Genomic DNA, 26,609 nt, shown 5'->3' with positions numbered 1-26,609 from the left:
AGAAAATCACTGGGTTTAAGGTGACAGATGGACAGCCATCACTGCAGTGGGCAGCCTGGAGGGGGTGAAGAGCCATTCATTCAACAGGTTTAGGTTCAGCTCTCTGCTACACACTTGTTTGGGTGCAGTGCAGGAGCGTCTCACAGTGCCGTCTCCAGTCCCGATCATCTCGATGCCTCAGATCTTCACTACAGGTCATGCCATCTACAGAAACACTCTAATAATTCTGCAGTGGTTACATGTATTAATTAAGAACAGGGGGAGGAGTGGATGGTTTAGTGAGGTGGTGTGGGAGAAATCACCTGCTTCTGAATGTGAATAGGGGGGCTCTGGGAGGACAGTCCATACCCGAGAGTGTGTGTTTTTTCAGGAATGCTGTGTTTGGGACCAATGTCATGTTGAAAAATAAGCTGACATGACAGCATCATGTCAGATGCTTTCCACATGGCATTGCAGGTTGGATCAAAATATGATGGTACTTGAAATTGAGCCTCAAACCATGACGGCGCCTCCACCATGTTTTACAGATGGCTGTAGACTCACTGTTGGATCTCTCCTGACCAACCATAACAATTTGAACCAAACTTTTTAAATGTGTATTCATCAATCCATCAGACTTGTTGCCACTGATTTTCACCTGGTTCTTCTGTGATTGGCGTAACTCTGCCTATTGTTTTCGTTTCCTTCCTTAAACTCCTAAGACCCGAACTCTTTCACGCCATGCAATTTTAAATCTCTTTGCGATTTGGGCTGATTCGGACCCGATGAATGAAAAAGCAAAGAATCATCTTTTTACCTGATGTCGTTTCTGGTGATGTTGTGCAAAACTCTTTATTTGTTGTCTGAACACAGCAGCATTTTTCCTGAGTACAAAAACAAAAAGAGAAACAACAGTTGTGCCCCTTTGAGCAATATAGCTAATTTGAGGTGCTGCTAACAGTTGCAGGAAGACGTAACAAAGTAAAAAAAAGTAAAAGATTTCTGAACGTCGCATAAAACATGAAAACTTTCGGTCCAAAGCTGCTACTTCAAACATGGGAACATGTTCACATTGTGGTCTAACAACCTGAAATGTGATGTCCACATTTAAGAGGTTAAGAATTCCTTCCTTTTTACCCAGACCATTTCTCTGAGACTTCAGTGAACAGTACACGAGTTTCAGATACTGTTCATCTACTGCAGTTTTTATTTTTTAGGCCTCACACCTTTACTTTTGCCGTATGTTTGTCCACTTGCCACATATTGTTACAACGCACCAGGTCAAGATATGAAAGATGCGTTCTTTTGTAAGCAGCCGATGTCTAAAGAAAACCTCTGAAATGCACCCAGAAAGCATTACAAAACATCATGAAATAAGGATTGGCTCAAGACTTTTTGCACAGTAATATATATTCAGATTTCGACATTTATTTCATCAGATTTTTACATCAGTAGATAATCACACAGTGAGCTGAGAATGTGTCCGCAGAAATAAAGTGTAGGATATTAGCTCCAGCACTACTCCTGTAACCGAAGGAATCCTCTGGGTGATGTAATTTACAAAGCATGTCTTTCTTTTCATTCCTACACATCATAGCTAGAACATAATTCAACAGACGACACAGAAGACGTTGGGGATGATGATAACAGTGACTGTGATGATGATAATGAAGAAGAGGCAACAGGAGAGGAAGATGAAGAAGAGAGGTCATTAGCTGGTGATGCTGATGAGGTTTCCACAGTAACCAGAGCCAAGCAGTTGGCTGAGCAGCTGAAGGCTACAGCCCAGAAAGTTCTGCGGGACCTGGGGAGGATCTTGGCGATTAGCCTGCTGGGTCTTGCTGGTGAGATCTTAGTGTTGTTTTTTGTTACTTTTTATTACCCCCTCATCTGTAAAAGGCCGATGGGGTGTTGTCGTCACCCTGCTGTGCGAGCGGGCTACGCGGACACCCAAGTTTGTGGACACGATAACTCGAGAATGAAGGGACGTAGATTTCAAATTGATACCATAGGTGCAGGTACCAGAATAATACTTGCGGCAGTAATACTTACTGCCGCAAGTATTATTATCTTTTTGCCTGTCTCAAATAGCAAGAAAAAAGATTGACAGGAGATTTGGAAAAACAGGGAAAATAAGAATAAATGTCGAAATGCTCAAGAAAGAACTGAAAGCAAAAACGCAGCCGAAATACGACTGATGTCTTTTACATGACGACATTTTGTTTGTTTGCCCAGACAAAAGCTGCAAGTTGGTTTTGCTTCATTGTAACGTAAAAAAATCAAAATTCTAAAGGAAATCCACGTCATCTCATGAAATTCTCGTTCATCAACATAGTCAAACAGTGAAAATCTCCATCATAAATGACCAAATCACCCTCTGACTCATGACAAAGATTCATCTGGATTTGCGTAAAAGTTGCTCTTTAAGAAATATTGTGTTTTTCCTTTAAGACACAAAGGAGCATAAAACTTTTATCAGGCCCACTTTGTTTGTACTTCATTTTCTGGACCTTTGTGTGCACTGCATATAAACCTCTGACCTTTTCTTTATAGGGATCACACTGCCATCTGCCTTCTCAGCCATTTACTTCCTGCTTTTCATTGGTATTTGCACTTGGTGGGCATGTCATCTTCCCATCAGCCACCTGGGTTTCAATGCGCTGTGTGTGATGGTGGGCTTCTTCACTGCTGGCCATATGGTGTGTCTGTATTTATACCAGAGTCTGCTGGCCCAGGCCCTGTTCCCCCCACAAAGCCTGTGGGCCAGGTAAGTCTTCATAATAACAGATTATATGCATATGCAGAATTGCAGGGGACAGCGACCCTTTGGTTGCATCATTTCATACCGTGCATGGTTATTCAGCAGATTTCAACAGAAATAGATGCCACATGACCGCAGGCAAAAGTGCTATTTCATCAGTGTTGCAGGACATGTAACTTGGGGGAAAAGAAACTCCAGTTGACATGACGAAACCTCTGGCAGTGCCAGTTTTTGGCCTGATTATTAAAGGCCGTGTATACGTCTTGATACAGTTGGGTCAATAATTTATTGCACAAACAGATTTGTAAGAGTGGATTTTACTGTCGAGATATAACTGAAGTGCAGACTTTCTAATCTAAACAAATAAAAATATTTGAATTCGTTGTTTAACAGTTTATTTGGGTTTCAGCTCAACACTGGTCTCTCTCCGGTGCGGTCGAATCACTTTGAGCCTCACATTTAAAAAGAAATTCCCTGTCGGCCTTTTGTCCAGTTATTTTTGAGCCTCTGATATTTTTGAGCCTCTGTTTAAAGCAGCTTTAATTCCTCAACAGATAATCCAGAATTTGGGTTAAATCCCTTAAATTAGAGCTGAAAGGCCACACTTGGCTCACGATTTACAGATTTACAGAGGAACAAGACAACGTTTTGCCGTTGGTTTTAACATTTGAGTAATAAAGACCCCATCTTTGTGGTGAAGTGACTGTGAGAGGCCAGTATTTAAACACATATAATTCAGCCTACAACAACAAAAATGTCATTTGCTGTGCCTTCATGCCTGTAAACCCTCCTTAATTGTATCAGTACACATATCTGTGGCTATGAAATTTCTCTTTCGGGTCAACTATTCAAGTTTACTGACGAGAAACGAAATGAACGCAGTGTGACTGTGCTGGCATGAGAGGCATGAGTGGAATGAGCCTCCACTGGGATTTACGGTCTCTCTTCTTCTCAGTTTCTTCCTCATGACGTCACGGCCCTCTTGGCAGGTTTCTGTATCGGTATCACTTAGCCAGCTGTTCATCAGTCAGCCTAGTCGACGTTTACCCAGCAAACATACTCCACTGTCATAAAACTGAGTCTGTGTCTCTTTAGTGAAGCTGACGGGAAAATAGTCAAATGTTCAATGTAGATAATGTAGATGTGTGATTATTATTATTAGTACTTTAAAAGAACTCTTAGCCTTTTTGATATTACTGTGCCATGTCCCAGGTGTCAGCTGATCCTAAGCTTCACACTTTGTTTGATCACGTTGGAACATGTTTGGTATCATCAACATAAAGATGAGTTCAACTCTGAGCTGTGATAAAAAAAAATGATTAGAATTGTGATGAAGGCACAGCTATGGAAGCCCGTTTCCGCCACTAAATAAAAACAAAACAGCTAGTATGCATAACTCGAAATTTCGAGTTATTTTCTTGAAATTTAGACTTACTTTTCTCGAAATTTCGAGAAAATAACTCGAAATTTCGAGTTAGCTCTGCCAATCAAAAATATGTGTGAATGAGGTCGCTTTCTTGTTACCCGGAAGCATATGGTGCAGAGGAGCGCGCATTCAAAAACGGATCCCAACTAATTGGCGCTTTGGCGAGTACGTTTGCTGATAGTAACACCGTGTGATTCAGCTAATAACAGGGATTTCATCATTTGTGAAGCCAGGCTGAAAACACTCAGCAATCTGTGCGACTGGATGTAATACAGCTTAGCTGTAGCATTTGTAGCTGACGCTTCAGCTTCTGCGTAATGAGGAAATCATGTCAAATTTCGAGTTACTTTGAGTTAATATGTCGGAATTTTGAGTTATGGATCCTTTTTTTTTAGTGGCGGAAACGGGCTTCCATACACAGCTGTTGCATATGACTGAAGTGTGTCTGTAACGTGGATGGTGACAGAAATAATACGATTCTGTTCCTTCAATTTGTTTACTGCATGTAACACAGGTCATGCAAATCTGTGACCCAACGTACTTGCACTTATTTTCATTAGTGATGAAAGACACGTTTCCAACTTAAAACCCCCAAACAAACAAACAACCCCCCAAAAAACGTGTACTAGTGTATCCCACCAAAGATTTGAAAAAGCTTTCTTCTTTTGTCATTCAATTCAAAAAGGTTATTCATTGTTCAGTACACATTTTGAGTTCGTGCTTGTTCAGTGCACACAAACACAATCATAGGAAAGACTGCTCATTGGATTGTTGAGATGATGACTCGCCGAGCCACAGACGCACATTGCTGGAACAAAGCATATCAATGGAAAGTTGACTGGAAGTGAGACTCCTGAGACGACAGTCAAGAAAACCCACCGAGAACCCTGCAGGGAATCTATTGTTGTTGTCAAGAGGAGAGGTCAAGGGTCGGACTCGAACTCCGGCCACTGTGTTCTAACCATGTAGTACGTGGTGGCCGCTCACGCTAAACCAGCACCTGTGAGAAGCTGCGTGCATGATTTTAGTGAGCTGTAAGCTGTAATCATCAAAGTTAAAACAAAAGAACATCTGAAATACTTCCCTTGCAAACTTTACTGAATTGCCTGATGCTAATCGTACTTTAGCATTGTGGCTATGACTCTACATCTTTGCTTTGCTATGTCTATGGTGCCGGATTTTCACTGATCACACCTGATCATAATGTTCTAGATCCTGACACTTGGTCACAACAGTATTAGTAAATCAATTAACACAGGTCTATTCCTCGATTTCTTTCTCTTTTTTTCTGCCTAGACTCTTTGGTCTGAAGGACATCATCATACCAGGAAACTGCACCCTGCCCTATGACCTCAATCTGAACAGCAGTCATGACTGGCCAGTTTATGTCAACCCAGGAATCCTCTTTTTGCTCTATACTACCATAGTGACTGTTCTCAGAACAGGACGTCACGGAGGCTCTAACGCGGTATCTCCTCACTCACTCTTTTTATATTATAACATACAGTGGGGCAAAAAAGTATTTAGTCAGCCACCGATTGTGCAAGTTCCCCCACTTAAAATGATGACAGAGGTCAGTAATTTGCACCAGAGGTACACTTCAACTGTGAGAGCCAGAGATTTTCCTTGTTTGAGGTGACCAAATACTTATTTTCCACCCTGATTTACGAATAAATTCTTTACAAATCCTACCATGTGGATTCATGGATTTTTTTTTCACATTCTGTCTCTCACAGTTGAAGTGTACCTCTGGTGCAAATTACTGACCTCTGTCATCATTTTAGGTGGGGGAACTTGCACAATCGGTGGCTGACTAAATACTTTTTTGCCCCACTGTATCTTTATATTCTCTTAGTACTGAATGTGCCCCCACTGGCTTTTCTTTGATAAAGTATTTAAACATAATGGAAAGCTTTGTTATCGTATCAAATCTCACATACTGAAACAGTGTTTATACAAAAACCCAAACATATTGATATTCAAAATATAAAAACAAACATAATAAAAATAACTCTTTTATTGAAAATATTTTTTACGTTAGGGAGACGTAGGAGAGCAAAGAGGCCCAGGTGGGTTTAACATGGCACAGACTCTGCAGCTGATGCACTTTTGTAGCTGCCACGTGACTTTTGAAAAACTGTATCTTCTGAAATCTTCTGAGGGCTTGTTCTTTTTCTGCAGGAAAAGCAGCAACAGGAGAAAAGACGCGAGAGGAAAGAAGAGCTGGTGGAATTACAGCCTTGGAATGAACAAAAAGACGACTATGAAGACGACACACAGGTAGATCATTTCTATTGGCTGTACAAAAGGCTCTATTTGGATTTATTGCCTACGGCTGATATTTAAATAGAGATTCTTCTTCTCTTCTGTGTTTTTATATCGTACTAAAGAAATGCTTGTCTATCTTCACTATATATCCAATTCAGTTTCAGTTGTATAGACCCAAAATTACAACAGCAGTCGCCTCAGGGTGCTTTATGTTGTAAGGTGTAAAATATATTGTAATGGAGTTCCACAGGGTTCAGTGCTGGGACCAGTTCAGTTTACATTATGCATGCTTCTCCTAGGCAGTATCATTAGTAGGTATAGCATACATTTTTACTTCTGTGCAGATGACAAACTGAGGTTCTTGTACTTGGCTCCAAAAATTCGTAGAAATACAGTGTCTAACCAGATTGTTACCCTGGATGCCATTACTTTGGCCTCCGCTAACACTGTGGAGTCATTTTTGACCAGGACATGTCCTTGTTAAATCTGGGACTAGTTTCTTCGATTTTTGTACAACATCTCTAAAATTAGAAACACCTTATCTCAGAGTGATGCTTAAAACCCCAGTTCATGCATTTATTACTGTTAGACTGGACTATTGTAATTCATTATTATCAGGATGTCCTAAAAGCCTTCAGTTGATCCAAAATGCTGCAGTAGCCTATCTCCCTGATCAAGCACTGCTAACTTACTTGTGGTTCCTAGGATCAAACTTTCCTTTTTGCTAAAGCATATAGCTGAGGCTGGATCAGGTGACCCTGAATCCTCCCTTAGTTACACTGCAATATGTTAAGGCTACTGGGGGCTTCCCATGATGCACTGGGTGTTTCTTCTTACTCATACCAGTATCGACCGTGCTGCTCTTTGTGCTGACATCCAGATAGGGCTGGAACTATTTAATATTTAAAACTGTCATATACCCTCCACATAAGTACAAATAAACATCTGTGTGTGTGTGTGTGTGTGTGTGTGTGTGTGTGTGTGTGTGTGTGTGTGTGTGTGTGTGTGTGTGTGTGTTCTGTGTTTCAGGTCGTACTCTTGTCTGTACCAACAGAAAGCGGAGGGACTGTGACCGAAGACAGTCAGCCCTATCTCGGTACCAGCTGCTATTTTTCACAGAAATGACTAACCAGTATAAGTCACCCAGTATGAAAGTGTGTCAGAAAAGAATCAAACAGTGGACAGCCGTTATAGGCCTGACTGGAGGACATCGATCCGACAGCCTGAAGTGAATCATTTATGATGTAGCGCACAAAAGTGAACGATATTCTGTGGACATCACTGACTTTTTCAGCTTAATTGAAAAACAACATTTAATTGTCTTTGAGGACGTACACATAGAGTATACTCAAACCAAGAAACGAGTTTTAATGGATGAAAAACATGTCACTTATAAGTACACCCAACAGTTATCTGGGATCAGGGGTCTCAGGTTTGGTGCCAGTGAATATCACCCCCTTATGACCTCAGCCATACATAAATGACCATAAGTCCTGTGACTGAGATACTTGCTTCCTGCAGCTCTAGCATAACTCAGTCTAACACGAAGGACCCCAGACTCAGCCAGAAAGCTGCCATCATGGCAGGTTTACATTTACAACATGCTCACACGAGTGCGCTGGTCCGTGCAGCCAAACAGTGTCTGACTTTTCAGCACGGCTTCACCTCTACGTGTCCACTGAAACAGGAGGCAAAACCACACAATTACTGTCAAAGGTGTGCTGACCAGCCTCCACTGGCACTGCCCCCTGAACCCACCCCTCCCCTGCAGCTGATCCTCAGACCACATCCCGCCACATACCCACGTCCCCCAACTTAGGCAGGGGAGCCATCGAGCTTCTGCTACTTGCCCTTGGTTTAATCCAATGTCATAGAAAAAAGAGCAGTGCCTGAGCGGTTCAGGGGCATGGTATAAGCACCATATTACCTGCCCCGCATCCATCATCCGGCAGTCCAGACGAAGGTGCCCCGGTTACCCACATTTCTAACTTTCCTGCCCTGGCACTTGTGCGGCTCCCGGTGAACGGGATACAGCATCCGTAGCCACCGGGACCTACTGGGAAATGGGACTGGCTGGCTCTTCCCTGCTGGCTGCTTGGGCTCTCGCAGGGACCCTGGTGCTTTCAGGCGATCCTTTACCAGGATTACAGCCTGTTTCTCTCCAGGTGTTTTTGAGTGGCTGCTGCCTGCTCCCGGTGGATCACTGTGAGCTCCACCACCATCGTGGTTAGCACCTCCACCGGTCGAGGCTGTCGCAGGCCTCACACTGATGCACTGGCGAACTCAGGTTTCAGTGATGCTTTGACACCCAGATTTTAGGAGCTGGGGATTAAGTCTCTGAACTTCTAATTGGTAGACAACCTGTCCACCTCCTCCACGTCCTCCTCCTGTCCACCTCCTGAGCCACAGCTGCCTCTAGAGCTGTAATATTGTAGTTTCTCGTTTTACCTCAACAAATGGTTGTTGGAGGTCTAACGCAACATTGTGAACATGGATATGATTCTTTTCTTTAGGTGCAGAGGCGAATGTGGCCTGCAGTGGGAAACGGGGTGAAAGCCCATTCTTCCTGCTGGGAAGAGTGGTCATGCAGCAGAGTTACGTCTGTGCTCTCATAGCAATGATGGTAACCATGAAGTTCTGTTCAGACTCGTTTCAGCAGCAGCGTCACAGACTTTCACACACAGTCACTTTGTGTCCAGGTTTGGAGCATCACATACCACAGCTGGTTAACCTTTGTGCTGCTGCTGTGGGCGTGTCTCATTTGGATCCTGCGTGCGAGGTACTGTTACCACACGTTTGTTACACATCTGTGACAGAACAAGTCAAGCGTCTGCTGCCTGGTTATTGTGTGTAAACATGTTCATTGATACTTCTTAAATATTTATAAATGTAACACCTGTAACACCCTCTAGAGGTTAAAGAACTCAATACTTACTTAATCCTGACGGTGCATCTGTCAGACCCTGATGAAGACTTGGATCGGTCTTAATCAGGTCTGGTTGCTTCCAAGAATGCATTTTTATATAAATTGATCCCAAACAGAGTGCCTCAGCAGCTCCTCTTTGATATATTAAAAAAATCATTGATTGTGGATTTTGCTAATAATAACTGATCATTAAGAAGAATACAGATATTGTAGGGAAAAAATACATCACACAACAATAATTATTAATTGCAGTGTTTTTTAACTGTTGTGCATTTAAAATTGTTTCCCAGTATTTTAATAGTCTGATTGAGTTGGGGGCGGGGTCTGTGTTTTCAGGCGACATGCAGCCACATTGTGCTCGCCATTCATCCTGCTCTACGGCTTGGCTCTGTGCTGTCTGCAGTACGTCTGGGCCATGGAGCTTCAACCTGAGCTGCCCACCACAGTGGGAACCATGAGCCTCGGACAGCTAGGACTGAATAGAACCCAGTACCCCTGCCTCAGACTGGGAGCTATGGTAAGAAGAGAGCATATGTGACATGATAACGAAGTTATGAAATTGTGACGGATTGTAACATTCAGCAGGATGTTTACCCATAAATATGTGTTTGGCTTTACTTATTGGTCTGTACAGCTCCTAGAAGGTTAAACTGTCCAGTTCTCACCATGTGCTCTCGAACAACAACAACAACAATAGCAGAGCTGGTTTCTCAGATCATTTCTACATCAGATACTCACTGATGTTGGTCAGAGGCTGAATGTGCAAGAACTGCATCTCGTGTTCCACAGCACGAGGGCCTTCACCTCTAATTCTTAACCTGACTTGATCTAGTAATTATAAAAGTCCACACAGTGAAACAGAATAAAGACACGACTAACAACAGATGAAGGATGAAAACAGCTTCATCACTTTGACAGCAAGTGTGCTGCAAATGCAACACGTGTAACATTAACAGCTTGGACGCTGCAGCTCCGCTTGTGTCTGTTTATTCTACCACAGAAACCTTTGAGCACAGTGATGCACAGAAACACTGCAAACATGAACAAAAACATCAGTGTTGGAGGGAACACAACACAGTAACACAGACAGACGTACTGCTGCTTAGCCAAGAGCCAGCTGTTGGTAAATAAGCTGAAATATGACAATTAGCTTTGAGTTGGATAATATTTCTAATCGAATCTGAAGGCGCTCGAGGGAATCGCCAAACAGTCCGGAGACGTGTCAGCCAGTAGCTTTGGCTGCTTTCTCACCACAGAGCTGACGTTTCATGACTAACCTGGTTTGGTGACTGGACGTTGTGTTGAGCACATTCAGCCCCTCCTTGGGCAAAATACTGAACCCCTTCATTGATCAGAGTGTGACAGAAAATACTTAGGGTATAGACTACAGTGATGTATGAATGTGTGTGTCCGTGCATGAGTGAGGCTGGTAGCAAACAGCACTTTGGAGTCTCAACATTGTTTTCCTTTCAGTGCCCAGCATTGGGCAAAGTAACACGGATCATCCCGTTGTTGTTGTGCAGCTTGGCTCATTTTTGTCTGTTTGGTTACGTTGTGTGTAGTTACTGCACAGACCGTTGTTCTCTTTCACTGCTTTGTCTCGTGTGTATTTGGTTTTATTGTTGATTTGCTGGATGCTCAACAATGATGTTTTGCATGAATTTGCAAAGTAAAATCTCGCTGCTGGTTGCGTTTGTACTTTTGTGTATTCTGCGTGTCTTAAAACTGAACTTGTGGTCTTCATGTTCGTCTTCTTTCCCTCTGTCTCTCCAGCTTTTATTTACCTTAACCTTTTGGCTGTTAGTACGTCAGTCAGTGAAGGAAAACTTCAGCAGGAAAAGGAAAATAGCCACACCACTACAGGAAGTCACTACAGGAGGTCAGAATCACACACACAACTTCACACTGACCTGCTGAATAAATGAAATGATTTAGGTTTGTTTTCATATCAGTGATTAGATGTTAAAAATTCTGGTAAAATAAGATGTACTGTGTTTATCCCAGAGTTGGGAAATTCCTTTATTGCAGTCCTTAATTATTAAGTGAAACACATCAAAAATACAACAAATAGCTCAAATAGGTAGAATCGTACAATGTGACAGAACAAATGTCATAAAAAAGTTCAAAACAAAACATTGATTCAAACTGGATCCTGATAATCAACGATGGATTACCACTAAAAGTAACAGACACACCCCGACATCACAAACACTCCAGTTCCTCTGGCAGTCTGAGTGAGGTCTCGATCATTCAGAATGTTCATTTTCCAGCACCGTGTGTGGGAGGTTATGCATTTCCATCAAGCAGAATACTGCAGTATACTACGACACCACCGATGTCTCTCTTAGCTTTTCATGTAGCCGCAGCTCTGCAGCCGTCTCCTCTGACAGGTCCCGTTCAGCCCGTGTGGCGGCAGCGTGGCTCTCCATCGTTACTGTGCTGTACACCTAACCTCGGTTTCTTCCCAACGTCTCGTCCTTATTAGACGAGGAGGCTGGTAATGAATCTGTGCTGAAGGTTCTGGGAGGCATGGTGATGAGCTGCTATGCCAAATACTGGATCTATGTCTGTGGAGGGATGTTCATCATGGTGTCCTTTGCTGGAAAACTTGTTGCATACAAGATCATCTACATGCTGCTGTTCCTGCTCTGCATGTGCCTTTATCAGGTATGCACACATGTCGTAGACATCATCATGCCAAATAAATGGCTTCTGGCCCTTTTGTGTTAAACTGTGTTAAAACGCCTCCTCGAATGTTTCGTATGTCATAATAAGTAATTTTAAAAATCTCTTTTAACTCGTAACTTGTTCCTATTTTTCAGGTTTACTATTCTCTGTGGAGGCGCCTGCTGAAGCTCTTCTGGTGGCTCGTTGTGGCCTACACCATGCTTGTGCTGATTTCCATCTACACTTACCAGTTTGAAGACTTCCCTGGATACTGGAGGAACTTGACTGGTTTCACAGAAGTACAGTACGTGCTTTAACTAAAGCTTTTTTAATCCTGTCTGCACCGTTTACGTGCCTGTGTGTGTATATATATATATATGGACGAGACAGAGACGCAAAACTAGAAACACTCACATGAGGCATGGACCTACAAAGTAAAACAGGAAACACACTGACTGAATTCTAAACATGCAAACTTAACAGCAACAGGGGAGACATAACATGGAACACAGGGAAGCCATATGACAAAGCCAAAGAGCAAAACCTAAGATAACCATAACAGATCTAGGGAAACACGAAACAGTACCACAAAGGACTCAAAACATAATCCATAATATAAAAACACGAGATCTCTCCAAAATGAAACAGGAAACATGAGAGGCAGACATGACAACATAAGACAACAGACATGAAACACACGAAGGGCAAGGGAGACTTCACAGGGGTTGAAAACACAAGAGGGAACTAATAAGCAAATGAACATAGGAGACCTGATGAGCTTAACATACTATAAACATCAAAATGAACTAAAACTCAAAACACTGGGTCCTAAGACCCAGGATTGTGACAGGGATGGATTAGCTCAGCGAAGGAGACGTTCTCACTAACACAGATTTAGACAGATTTGTGGACAACATATGGAAGTGATGGATCTTTAGTGTAGTAGAAAATGTTTCAGAGCTTTGAGTTCAGCTCATGAAAAACGGGAGCAAAAACAAAAGTGTTGTGATTATATTTTTGTTCAGTGTTTATACATATATATATAAAACGTGTGAATTTTGATCTTATGTACTGTATATAATAAATAAGCATGAAATCCAGAAAGCTAAACAACATGAGGTGGTTTGTTTACGAGCACGATCTAAGTCAAAGTTGTAATTGATACGTGCTTAAATTTACACAAAATGTCAGAAATCATGAAACATTTTTGGTAAAAATGTTTCATGATTTCTGGGGTGTGTTGGGCCATTTTTGACACAAAACAGAAGAAACAAAACTTTCTGTCCACGTCGCTGTCTCTGTCACTCCCAAAACTTTACCCTCTTCCTAAGCAACCACAGCTCATGATTTTTTATTGGTCGATATGCTACATTTTTCCACCAATAGGAAAGGGCTGGCATTTCTTTTCTTCTTTTTTTTGCACTGTACTTAGAAAATGCTTTTTCCCCGTTTCTTCCCGCATGAAACGTGACGATAGTATTCAGCAAACCCTCTAACACGCACCCTCATTCCACTTCCAGAGTGTAGCAATCAACCACAACCTGTGCTGAAATCTGAAATGCCCACGGTGTTGCTCTGTCATCCTCAGGCTGGCAGCGATCGGCCTGGAGACCTTTGCTCTGTCTGAACTCTTCACTAGCATTCTGATCCCCGGCTTCTTCCTGCTGGCCTGTATCCTACAGCTGCACTACTTTCACAAGCCGTTCATGAGAATCACTGACCTGGAGCAGATCACGCCCATACACAGGTAACACCTCCTGCTGCTGCTCATGACATGTAACGCTGTCACGTCTTAAGAAGCTACCCAAGTTCGTTTTTACGTCCTGTGTGGAGTTGCTGGGCTGGACAGCTCTGTCCTCGTGCTGGAACGGTTAAACATTTGAACCTGGTTTTAAATATTTAGAAAATGTAGAAATGATCAGAGGACCCACAAACAGCTTCGTTGTCCCTGAAATAAGTTGGGTTTTCATTCAGTTGTTGGTCACGCTTGGTTTTTACATGGAGTGACACCCACCACCACCTGTGTTGCGTTATAAAGAAAGGTGATGTTTGTGCTTTGGTCTAATCTTCTCAGAAAAAAGCGCAGCGGCAGGGCAGACCAGACTGGCTCTGCTGAGGTGCAAACGAACCATGACGAGGACCTTGTTGCAAACGCTGATGATGACTCTGAAGATGAAGGTAAAACAAAACCTTCAGGTTTCTTATAATTATGTAAAAGTTGCTTTCTAATATCATATAGAACTATGAGGCTGTTACATCTGAAGAGACAGCAACCGACTGCTAATTGATCATCGGGTTTATTAAGCTGTTTGTCCTTGAATGGGTCACTGGTCCCATTCATTCTGTCTTACTGGTGTTGATGTTCCAGAGCTTCTCGTCATTAGCTCCTCTCTCTTACTCGCAGTGGTCCTGAGGTTTGAGATTACACTGTGTGCCTGTCCAAGAGAATCAAATCCTAAACATTCCCATTAAATCAGAGGACTGAGCAGGCAGACTGGATGCACTGGAAATATACCTTTTAATTTAAGAAGTCATCCCAGTCAGACTCACAGATGTTTGTCTGATTTCTTCATTAGTGGAGCTGATGCCTAGTAAATGGGGTCTGGTGATGGACAGGTTACTGGATCTTTCCAGAAGATTCTCTGACATTCTCACCACAATTCAAGAGTTTCTCTGGAGGCTTCTGGAGCGTCACATCCTCAAGATGGTGGCCTTCTTCGCTGTATGGGTCGCCCTCGAAGAGGTACGGCAACGACTGAAGCATCAAGTTATTGTGTTGTATCTTTATTTTGAACATGTTACAACAACAACACAGAAAAAAGAGACAAACAAACAAAGGAAAACAAAACAGTAATAATTATAAATCACCTGCATGTTTAAAAAGCAGCAGGATGAGCTTATTTAATCCCGCCCCTGCTCTTCTTCCTGTTTATGGCCTATCATCATTACAAATATACTGAGACATACATAAGCATGCTTGTGCAGCCGCACACACTCTTATACACACATCCCTGTAGTGGGCGATCCACCCGGTCCAGCCCTCCCTCCTCTCTGTACAACTGGTTCATGCTGGGACGTTGCTCCGGTTCTTCACTCCACTCAGAGAGGCAAACACCTCGTAGTGTTGGACGGATACAGGGATGTTTGAAATTGAATTCCCACATGCATTATCCAAGCATGATGAGGAATATTCACCCAGCTGCACAAACTGTTTCCTGTCAGTAAATCCTTTTTCACTCAGCCCCCGATCCCATACTGCTCCAGTTTATTAATAACATGTCGTGATTGATTGCATCAAATGCCTTCTAGTTATCGAGGAATAATCCGGCTGCATACTGTTTCTGATCTATAGCATTTATGATCTCCTCGATTTATTCGATTAACGGCAGTGATGATGTTTTGATCTGAGGCCACACTGACTGTCAGAGTCGGTTCTGTTTCTCTGAGATTAGATATTAGCTGTCACTGTCCCATATCCTCCACTGCAGATGATGAATGTAGAACCACAGCGGCCTGTAAAAGTTAGCAGTGAACTCACCAACAAGGAGACATTACTTGGCTTCAAAAGGCGTCATTCAGCATTTCATACAAAACCCTCACGCTGGTCTCAAATCTAAGAGGACCATTTATGCTCGAGTTCACAGTTCAAACCTGTACTGAGATGTCACGCGTGTCAGACATTTATCTGGGCTAAGACTCGGCTAAACTTCTGAACACAAACCCAAATTTTACATAAGCTCTCAAAAAACACACATCCAGCTGCTACACACATGTGACGTTGTTGTTAGTGGTTCATGTAACCGCTACACGGTCTGTACATGCGTTCCCACATGCACGCACAGCACACCTACACTCAGTAATGCAGCTGATCTTTACAGACGCATATTTGCAGGTGAATCTCACATTTTTAATAACGGATAAAGTTTATCTGTCAGGAAGATCAAAGTGACAGCAGGAGCTTCTAAATGCTTAACACTCTTTCCTCTGGATATATGTACGCATAGCAAAGTCAGCTCGTTATATGACGTTGGTGATGATGACGGTGAGAAGGACAATGACAACAAATGTTAAGAAACTGTCCCGATTAGGGGAACGCATACCTGTTAAAGTGCTGTCTCTCTCTGTTTGTCTGTAGCCATCCGTGATGAATCTGGTCCTGGTTGTCCTCTGGTCTCTGGCGATGCCTTATGACCGTTTCAGATCCATGGCGTCCTGCCTGTCCACAGTTTGGGTGTGCGTCATCATTGTGTGCAAGATGTTGTACCAGCTCAGTGTTGTTGACCCTGACGACTACTCCCGTAACTGTACCATGGTGAGACTCTGCTTTACTGCAGGCGTGCAAAGCCAGTAGGAGAGAAGCGGCTGCATGGTTTGGTTAATACCTGAGACGAGCATGCGTTTGTGCTGAGCCTGTGTTTATGCAGTCAGTTCAAGGAACAAAAAAGAAAGTGGCCGGGGTCACAGACTGGGCTGAAAATGAGCTGAAAGTCTGGTTATGTTCCCAACTGTGACTTCCGGAACATCTCAGTAGTGTTTTATAAATCCGGTGAGATCAGAATAATAATTTTATTACTAATAATTTTAGAGAACTTCTTGTTGTTTGACTGCTCTTGTAGAATAATCATTATCAGCACTGGAGTGAGAAAGTGTTTGTGATCCATCTTTTCTTTTACAGCCTCTTGCAAATGAAACCAACCTGTTACCAGAGGAAATGAAAAACTCTTCCTTGTATAAGGAACCAGTGGATCCCGCCAAATGGTTTGGCATTAGGAAAGATGCTACAGCACTCGGATACAGCAAGGTATATTCATTTCACTTCAAATAATGCAGATGAATTAAACGTGTAGTATAAACACTAATAATGGCATTTAAGTCAAAGCCACTTGGCTCTGTGATGTGTTTGACAGCAGTGTGACCCGCGTAGCACTCTCAGAGTGAGGCCTTTGTTTCTCTTTGTTTAACTTGTACTGTCCAGCAGGATCATTGTACCTGCAGGGTGTCAGCAGCCCGGTGCACAGCTTCTGTGCACTTCTATCACTTACTTCATTAACACAGGTAGCTCAGAATCTAAGATGACTAATGCTTTGTGTTTCTCTGCACATGGTACATGTCAGCTGTTGCTCATAGACTCAGGCTTTAAAGGAGGAGTCACCCACTTCTCTGTGGATAAATCCTTCGCTGCACCTGCGTCCTAGTCCTCAAGTCCTCAGAGTTCCTGGCAATTTCTAACAAAAGACTTCAACCTTGTATTTAATATAAACATATGTGTGCTTCTTCAGAGAGAAACATTTGCATTTTCCCTTTGATAGATTTTGTTAGCGCCCTCATGTTTGAGCCACACATTTGTATTGCTGTCGGTAGAATCTTCATAATTAGTTTTTTACCAGTTTGTGCCTGAGAGTTGCACCTCTGCGTGCAGGCGAGTCCACCCTAGCTTAAAGCTTTACATATCACATTTGAGGTTTATTACAGTCAGCGGTGGCATGAATGCATTGTAGCAGATTGCATGCAGGTGGCTGTTTAATCAAAAGGAATTGCAGACACACGTACACACGTACAATTAGATGTTCTGTTTTACTCTGTGCATCTTACAGTGTACGTGGTTATCACCCAACTGTTATGAAATTTTGGTGAAAGCCTAATCTGATTGTTTCCTAATGCTTTTTTGCAGAACCATTTAATTGTGCTGATGTTGTTGGTTTTTGAGGCAACAGTGTATCGACACCAGGCTCACCATTACCGACAACTCCAGCGTTCCCCGCCCGTCATCCCGGCGCTCTTTCCTGGCGCCACAAGAGACACTTCAGACCAGGGCCTCATATCCTGCTTCAAGTATCTGCTTAACTACACTTTCTACAAATTTGGATTAGAGGTAGTTAAGAAAAGAATCTCTTACTGCACAAATGTGGGCTTTGGATCAGAGTATATCAGTGACAGCTGTGCATTTTGCAGGGAATCCTTTCTATTGTATACTGTAATATTTGTTTTATTTTATTCTAAAGAAGATAAGTTAAATATAGCGTTCCAGCGCATCAGTGTCGTTTTTAGTCTTAATTTTTAAATATCTGCTCTTTTTTAAAGATTTGCTTCCTGATGACTGTGAATGTGATTGGACAGAGGATGAATTTTTTAGTGATAATCCACGGCTGTTGGTTAGTAGCAATCTTAGTGAGGCGGAGGCGGGCAGCTATTGCAAGGATCTGGCCAAAATACTGTCTCTTCCTGTCCATCATCATGATCTACCAGTATCTGCTGTGTGTGGGCATACCGCCAGCTCTCTGCATAGGTGAGTTTTAAAAGCCTTCGATTTTAAAATAAATTAGATGTCAGAAATGTGTAATACATGAATAAAGTATATTCTTGCATATTTCCACACTAGATAAATATTAGTAATACAATATGTATGTTTTATTATGATAAATCTGTGGATGAAGATGCTCACGTTGCATCTTTTTGTTGCATCTTTGCCCATATCAAATCATCCAACTTATTTTGAGACGATGGAATCAGGAGTTGTAGACCTAACAGTCTCCACATGTGTGACTACTTCTCACATGTCTGAAAGAGAGCCCACACATGCCAAGAAGCAATCCACCCTGAACCAGCAGCGTTTAATAGAGAACCATGTCTTTGGAGATGCTCAATCTTTCTCCGATCGTTCTCTCAGGATTGCAGATTCACCCAGTGAACAAATCCAACAATACGTCCATGTCTTCTACAAAACCAAGCACTGTGTGCTCTATTCACTTCCCTTTAGCTCGTATCCCTGGATAACGACTTTGTGGTTTATATCAATGGATGCAGTGCCGTATCTTTACATTTATAACGGTAATTATTTAGGAAGCACTGTGCTGTTCTTGAAAACAAGACTGCATGATGATAAGCATCTTGAAGTAAGTTGATCTGGCACTATATAAAAAAAAATGTAATTGTATATGTTAATAATGAATGTTAATAACAGTTCAGCCTCCAACCTAAAAGCCTAACAGAAAAGAGCTTTACTGGCCCATGTACAGTTTTATTACGCTGCAAAAAAGCTTTTATTTTGAAATATTTCAGTTTTATTAATATCTACTTAAGCCTTAAAATAAATTTGGTCTCATACACCCCATGTCCCCCTTTAGATGCAGCCCTGCTGGTTGCAGATATTGCTGGTTCTGTGCGCTTCCTCAGGTGGGGGCTCCCAGTTTGCACTGGAATTGTTTGCAGCAGAGTCTGACTTGGTGGGAAGGAGAATTAGCAGTCTTAGGGCAGGGGTGGGCAATCTCAGTCCACGAGGGCCGGTGTCCCTGCAGGTTTTAGATGTGTCCTTGAACCAACACAGCTGATTTAAATGGCTAAATTAGCTCCTCAACATGTCCTGAAGTTCTCCAGAGGCCTGGTAACGAACTAATCATGTGATTCAGGTGTGTTGACCCAAGATGAGATCTAATACCTGCAGGACACCGGCCCTCAAGGCCTGAGATTGCCCACCCCTGCCTTAGGACCATGGTCCTCAGACTGGGAGGTGCATCATCCATGATGCAGACACTGTAGCAGTCCAGTCCAAACAGAGCTGAGTATAAAACCAGGCTGATCTTTGTCCCTACACTCACCTATGGTCATGAGCTCTGGGTAATGACTACATTAATGAGACTGTGTATACAGGCTTTGGAAATTATATCTCTCTCAAGGGTGGATGGGCTCAGTCTTAGAGGCTGGGGGAATCATTCGGGAGGGTACTTAAAGTAGAGTCACTACTCCTCCACATGGAAAGGTTGTGGTGGTTCCTTCATCTGATTGGGATGGTTTCTGGGAGCCTCCTGGATGTAGTTTTCCAGGAATGTCCTACCAGGAGCAACCCCCCCCCCCAAACAAAAACCCAGGACACACTGGAGAGATTATATCACCTGGCTGACCTGAGAGCACATTGGTGTTCCCGCTGATGGGGGGCGGTCTGGGCTTTTCTGCTGTACAGCCTGGATGAACAGTAGTGGATGGATGTGCTGTTTGTCTGAATTAGCTGAGGCCGCTCGTATTTCAGCTAGTAGTTTTATAGATGTGTGGAATGTCTGAGAAATGCAGGCGTGTGCGGACTGTCTCCATTTCACTTGTTTTATTTAAATTATGGCCGATTACAAAAGGTCGGTCTTATGTGTCAGTCGGGCACTTTTCAGAGAGGATGTTTACACATGTTTCTATAAATACTACTGTATGTCTCTGCTTTTGTGTGTGCTTGTTGTAGACTACCCATGGAGATGGAAGAGTCCAGTGTTGATGAACTCAGCTCTCATTAAATGGATCTATCTGCCTGATTTTTATACTGTTCCAAACTCCAGAAATCTCATAGGTTAGTCTGTGTGCTTGGTCACTCCATCCATGAGTGAACAAAGCAAACCTTTGTGTCACTGCCACTCCCACAGTGTGGAGTGTGCATATTCTAATGGAGTGCACTTCAGAGTTTGTATGGATTATTATTGGAAATTGTCACAAAAGAGCAGTTTTTATTACACTAAAAGGCATATTTGTGCTGGTTATGTTTGTCGTCTCACAGTTGTTCCAATAACTTCTGCATATTGTTAATGTTTATGACACTATTTACACAATTGTGTGTTAATATAATAATATATGTAGACAAATTCTGCTCTTTATAGTATAAAATCCAGAGCGCTCAGTAGAACAAGTACATTTGACTGTAATGTGTAGTCAGAGTTCACAGTTAACATATTGTCATGTTGTAGTCAAAGGAGCTTGCAAAGGAAAGCGTCTGGACTTCTTTAAGTTGCTTGAAGACGTTTCACCTCTCATCAGAGAAGCTTCTTCAGTTCTAAGGTCAAATGGTGGAGAGTCCCAGATATAAACCTAGTGGGAGTTTCCCCCCACAGAGGGACGAAAGGATAAAGGACACACTTTCGAGGATGCCAATGTTCACATTTTGGACAGAGAGGACAGATGGTTTGAAAGAGGAGTGAAAGAAGCATCTATGTCCACTGTGAGCGACCATCTTTGAACAGAGGCGGGGTTTACGACACCAACTCTCTGCCATCTATAATCCAGTTTTGAGTTCCCTTCCCAGACGCCTTAACGCCCACTCACATCCTGGGCCATCTGATCTCAGGAATTCGCATGATAAGGTGGGGCCAGGTTTCACAATGAACACACCCGAAACTCTGGCTGATTGGGACCCACACCCAGTTTCACACCTTGGCTCAGGCGATTAGAGGATCATCAGGGGTCCTTTTGTCCCTCTGTGGGGGGAAACTCCCACTAGGTTTAAATCTGGGACTCTCCACCATTTGACCTTAGAACTGAAGAAGCTTCTCGGATGAGAGGTGAAACGTCTTCAAGCAACTTACAGAAGTCCAGACGCTTTTCTTTGCAAGCTCCTTGGACTTCACAGACGTTGTCATGTATAGTTTTGTGTGTATTCCAGTTACTAAGAATTCAGTGCTGCAGGTGAAAATCATTGCGTTATGTTGTGTGCGCCCACAGCGGACTTTGTGCTGCTGATGTGTGCATCTCAGCAGTGGAAGGTGTTTGAGTGTGAGCACGTGGAGGAGTGGATGGTTCTCGCAGGAGAGAACACAGATGAACCAGAACCAATGGAAGGTCGATTGTTTAACCCTGCACCTAATTTCATGAATTGCAGGTAAATATCATAAAGTCTATACGTCTATATTTTCAGTCATTTCAAATTTAACCTGCTTTGGGTGATTGGAGTGATGACACAAACAGCTTGACAGCGTGGGAAAGTGGGAGTGATAAAGCTTAGATTTAGCTGTCAGCTCCCAGCAGTGGACAGATGTGAGGCCATAGAGCGTGCTTATTGAACTCTAAGCTTCATTTATGCAAACACTGTTTCAGGGAAGGAAAATAACCACATGGAGCTGAGTTCATATTGTAGATACTGTATAGAAACAACAGAAATCCCAGTGAAATCACTTATTTGTGCAATTTAAAGCCAATGAGATCAATGATCAATATTGAGATAGTATTGGAGAAAATGGAGCCCCCTTGTGGGCTCAGGTGGTAGAGCAGGTCATCCACTAACTGGAAGGTTGGTGGTTCAATCCCTGGCTGCGCCTGTCTGCATGCCAGATATCCTTCAGCAAGATGCAACCGCAGGCTGCTCTTCGATGCATCCATCACAGTATGAATGTGTGTGAATGAGGCATGATGCATGAAGCCCTTTAAGTTAGTTAGTTAGTAGAAAGTTACAAGATGAGAAGCAGTCCATTCACCCTTAGAACAGAAATTCTGCTGAGGCTGTGACCTGTAGAGGGTCAGCCCAGTACCACAGCAAACTGTGTGACAGTGCAGCCACAGTTTTGTTAGTTAGGAGCAAATTAGAAAAAAAGGGGATATTCTTGGAAAACGAAAAGGTAAAGTTTTTATTTATTTCCTTCCACATTTTCCCATATTTGCAAAATACTATTATTATTATCCGTTCATCCACCCGTTCTCTTTCGCGTATGCTTATTGGGGGGGCAGCTAGCCTATACCAGCCATCGTATGGTGAGAGTGGAAATTGTGGACTTGACGTATGTAACAGTATGAATAACTTTGCTTTTGACATTTTGTGATGAAAGCTTTAATGTGATGTTGTAAAAGGACACTTAATCCTTACTTTAACTCTCTGACAGATGGCCTCACACATTACCTTCATGATTTTCTAGCACATGGAAGAAGTGGTTGTAAGACTGTGCACTGCAGCCTGACCTGCCTGTTCTCGATCTAAATCTAAAGAAAAAATGGATTTTACTCATAGTTTGTCTTGCTCTCCTTCTCCATCTCACTACAGGAGCAGCTCTGTCATTCAAATATGTATTTTATGATTTGTTTTCTCTTTTTCCTCTTGTAGGAGTTACCTGGACATGGCGAAGGTTTTGGTGTTTCGCCACTTCTTCTGGTTTGTGTTGTCGGTGGTCTTTATCACAGGGTCGACTCGCATATCTGTGTTTGGACTGGGCTACCTGCTTGCTTGCTTCTTTTTTCTGTTGTTTGGAACGCAGCTATTGGGCAAACCATCCAGAACTCGCCTCAACCTGTGGGACTGTCTCATCATCTATAATGTGGCAGTCATCATATCTAAAAATCTCTTATCTGTGAGTATAACATCTATAGTTTGGTGATGAAATATATTTTACGTTTACATCCACAACTAAGCAACAATGTGTTGTCCTGCTTCACGTATGTTGATGATATCACAAGGCTAACCTTGTTTGACCTTGTTTGAAAAATAATTTACTCTTACCAAAAAACAACATTAAAAAAAATAAGCAAACTGTCGATGTGATGTCCAGGGACCGCCTGGCTCCTCCCCCACCACATGGCAGTGGTTTGCTGTAAAAATCAGCTGCTAAAGCAGGGGTGGGCAATCCCAGTCCACGAGGGCCGGTGCCCTGCAGGTTTTAGATCTCACCTTGGGTCAACACACCTGAATCACATGATTAGTTCATTACCAGGCCTCTGGAGAACTTCAGGACATGTTGAGGGGCTAATTTAGCCATTTAAATCAGCTGTGTTGGTTCGAGGACACATCTAAAGCCTGCAGGACACCGGCCCTCGTGGACTGAGATTGCCCCCCCCCGTGCTAAAGCCTCAGTCACACAAGGACAGACGATGGTCAGTGACATCGACTGCTAGGGGAAAATGTGTATTCCTCAACCAGATGGCGAGTGGTTTCTGGAGGTTATTGAGGCGATTGAGGCTGAAATAGGTCCACAGTGCTAGGTGTGTTCCACCTCTTCAAACGCGTTTGCTTTTACTTTGAGTTCAGGTGCTCAGGTAGAACACAACCAGCCAGTTGACCAGTTCAAACACTTGCTCGTTGTTTAGGGAGTGTTTGCAGACAAATCAGCTTTGCCCATTAAACTGCTGTGACCAAGGCTTTGTGATCGCTTTCAGCCAGCGTACTCCAGTAACCACTCACCAACCGGTCGAGGAATACAGAGGTCGTCAGGGGGCGGGTACCTGGTTGCTAGGTCGATGTGATTAACACGGTCTGGTAAAGCAGGACTCACAAAGTGTTAGGTGTTGTCATTGAGAGTCCTGTGAAGCTGTCTCTCGTCAGTGCTGTCATTTCTTTATAGGAGCCTTTGAAAAAGCCAGAGGTTCTGTGTCCCACAGAGACGCCTCATCACTTTGTGATATCATGATATAAAGAAAAAGAACAAGTTTGGAATCTGTGTATACAAAACGTCACATATAGAAATACTGACTGTGCTTTGTGTGTTTCAGATCCTGGCATGTGTGTTTGTGTTTGAGATGCAGAAGGGCTTCTGCTGGGTCATCCAACTCTTCAGCTTGGTATGCACAGTCAAAGGATACTATGATCGTAAGTTTTTAAAAATACTTGAGCTGCCGTATCAGTTTCTACTCAGACTGAACGTTGTGCCTTCAATCTGTTTTGGGGTTTTTTGCCAAGTACAATATGAAATGAGTCTTGGTTGTACTTGGTATTTTAAAAAGCTTTAATTCTGATGGGGATTGATGTTCTGCAAAATTCACATTTACTTTCTTTGGATTTCTTGACAGCACAAGCAGTTAGTGACAAGACGTGCAGTCTCCCAGTAGAAGAAGCCGGAATAATGTGGGACAGTATTTGCTTCCTGTGCCTGCTGCTGCAGAGAAGGATCTTCCTCAGTTTCTACTTCCTTCATGTGACAACTGAACTGCAGGCTTCTGCCAAACAGGCCTCGAGGTACGACTCGGTGACATCGCTGACTGACATCACGCAAACGTGCATGAGATGTTTGTCCTGAATTTACCCAAAAGAAGTTTTGAAAATGCTTTAATTACTCACAAGTTATATTTATCGCGATGCCAAAGACACAACAAATCTAGACGATTCATATTTCACCTGACCACAGAAGCGCTGCAGATATTACCATTGTGGTTATTTGGTGCATTCACCGGCAATATTTGAAATCTAAAATGTTGCACGTGCTGACCGAAATATTTGGCACAAAGTGTGTGCGTGACCTGGCCTGAAGCAATGTGCACGGGTATCAGTGACACAGCGTCTGCCAAAAACATGTTTCATCACTTCACTGTCATAGTGCACTGTTAATGTGCTGTCACCGTGACAATCACCCTGTCCGCTGCTCAGTAATACTCAGGAGATTAAAACATTTCATATTTAACATTTTGAAAAAAGGCTGTGGCCATAACCAGCTGGGACAGCAGGTGGCAGCTATACTGACACCTGTATTTACACGCACACACTTTTGTTCACAAACATGAAACGACCTGGTTCCTGGCTGTAAACTGCTGATGGCACTAACTGACCTTTTCCTCTCAGGGGTTTCGAGCTCTTTAGAGCCAGTATTGTGAAGAACATCAAGTTCCACCAACAAGCTGAGAAGAAATCGCTGTCGCAACTCAAGAGATCGTAAGTGCTCACAGCAATGGAAAAATATATCGCAAATTCTAAGAAACCCTGAAAATGAGAGTGTTCAGAAACAAAGCATCACAGAAATGAAGTCCGTGTCCTTCTCTTCTTTTGTCCTCAGGATGCAGAGAATTCGATCCAAGCAGCAGAAGTACAAATATGGACACAAAATAAGTGAAAGCTCCAAAGAAAGCCCGGCTGTCGGTGCGGCTCTTTTTACTGCCGTGTGTTTCCTGTCACTGCCAGAAGTTTAATCAGTGTCATCTGAAATCAATTACATACGTTAGATACAGCTTCTTTTCTTTCTACAACACTTTCTGTTATTTGTGCTTTGTAAAAATGTTTATTTGCAGAAGCATATTTGCTGTCTCCTCATCCTCTTTCCTGCCTCGGTGTCCTGATTTCCCTTCATTGTATTCCTTCCTGTTCCGTACATTTTTCTTCACTTCTGTTAGTCAATAAAACTTCTCTGTGCTGCACGTGAGTTAGCTTCACATTACACCCTTAACATTTACTCTTCTTTTGTATTTCTGTTCTTCCTTCTGTGTCGTTTTAGGACCACTTGTATTAGGAAGATTGTTTCCCCCAAAAAAGATTAAAACACTTGCCAGACTTCTCCTAGTACAACTGCTAGTGCAACTCTAAGCTTCGCATCCCCGCAGTGAGTCTGTCCTGAAAGCTCTTTGAACTTCTGTTTTCATTCCAGATGATCCAGAGATGCAGACAGGAAAAAAGAGGTCCAGGAAGAAGCTGTGGTACCAGCCGTGGTTGGACCATGCTGCAGGTAGCCTGGATGGAGACGATACTGATATGTGGAAAACCATACAAATAACCCAAACCCAAGAGCTCTGTCTGTCCAAACAACAGACAGAGCTCCAGGCTTGGCTACAAGATCTGTAGCCAAGCCTGTAGTCTTAGTAGTAGAACAGTCTCTGTATGCAGTCTTGAATATAGAGTGTTGATCTGTGGAACCAGCAGCCCAATACAGGAAGTCTGCAAAGGCTTCTGGATGTCTTACAGAAACCCTGAATAGCCTCGCAGGCCGGTCCTCCCAACCACGTCCGTCATGGTAGCTCCTCTCTAGATCTGTGCTCCTGAAATACGACTGGGTTTATTTTAACTGGAAAACTAAGCCTAGAATGGTCTGTTACTTTAGAAGGCTGGAGTGACCTGTGATGTAGATTAATACTCAGACTTTTACCTTTACTGT

General features: G+C 42.8%; 1 protein-coding gene across 3 annotated transcripts in view; it reads left to right on the top strand.

Moving 5' to 3' along the window:
* The window catches only part of piezo1 (piezo type mechanosensitive ion channel component 1 (Er blood group)), an 84,931-nt gene that overhangs the window by 28,325 nt on the left and 29,997 nt on the right, over positions 1 to 26,609 (top strand). For all 3 annotated transcript variants that reach the window (XM_082557155.1, XM_082557154.1, XM_082557153.1), the window contains exons 5-30: positions 1,577 to 1,823; positions 2,533 to 2,746; positions 5,463 to 5,634; positions 6,348 to 6,446; positions 7,464 to 7,530; positions 8,948 to 9,057; positions 9,134 to 9,213; positions 9,697 to 9,877; positions 11,134 to 11,239; positions 11,846 to 12,027; positions 12,183 to 12,331; positions 13,616 to 13,774; positions 14,102 to 14,205; positions 14,604 to 14,770; positions 16,163 to 16,339; positions 16,703 to 16,828; positions 17,699 to 17,899; positions 18,109 to 18,313; positions 20,252 to 20,356; positions 21,499 to 21,655; positions 22,868 to 23,111; positions 24,247 to 24,343; positions 24,544 to 24,709; positions 25,310 to 25,399; positions 25,521 to 25,603; positions 26,106 to 26,183. In XM_082557155.1, the coding sequence (XP_082413281.1) occupies positions 1,577 to 1,823; positions 2,533 to 2,746; positions 5,463 to 5,634; positions 6,348 to 6,446; positions 7,464 to 7,530; positions 8,948 to 9,057; positions 9,134 to 9,213; positions 9,697 to 9,877; positions 11,134 to 11,239; positions 11,846 to 12,027; positions 12,183 to 12,331; positions 13,616 to 13,774; positions 14,102 to 14,205; positions 14,604 to 14,770; positions 16,163 to 16,339; positions 16,703 to 16,828; positions 17,699 to 17,899; positions 18,109 to 18,313; positions 20,252 to 20,356; positions 21,499 to 21,655; positions 22,868 to 23,111; positions 24,247 to 24,343; positions 24,544 to 24,709; positions 25,310 to 25,399; positions 25,521 to 25,603; positions 26,106 to 26,183 (3,766 nt within the window). The remainder of the gene's footprint in view (positions 1 to 1,576; positions 1,824 to 2,532; positions 2,747 to 5,462; positions 5,635 to 6,347; positions 6,447 to 7,463; positions 7,531 to 8,947; positions 9,058 to 9,133; positions 9,214 to 9,696; positions 9,878 to 11,133; positions 11,240 to 11,845; positions 12,028 to 12,182; positions 12,332 to 13,615; positions 13,775 to 14,101; positions 14,206 to 14,603; positions 14,771 to 16,162; positions 16,340 to 16,702; positions 16,829 to 17,698; positions 17,900 to 18,108; positions 18,314 to 20,251; positions 20,357 to 21,498; positions 21,656 to 22,867; positions 23,112 to 24,246; positions 24,344 to 24,543; positions 24,710 to 25,309; positions 25,400 to 25,520; positions 25,604 to 26,105; positions 26,184 to 26,609) is intronic.

The sequence above is a fragment of the Aulonocara stuartgranti genome (assembly GCF_965226115.1).
Source record: "Aulonocara stuartgranti genome assembly, chromosome: 13".
In the NCBI taxonomy this organism is placed as follows: Eukaryota; Metazoa; Chordata; class Actinopteri; order Cichliformes; family Cichlidae; genus Aulonocara; species Aulonocara stuartgranti.
This window is presented reverse-complemented; position numbering and strand designations above follow the sequence as displayed.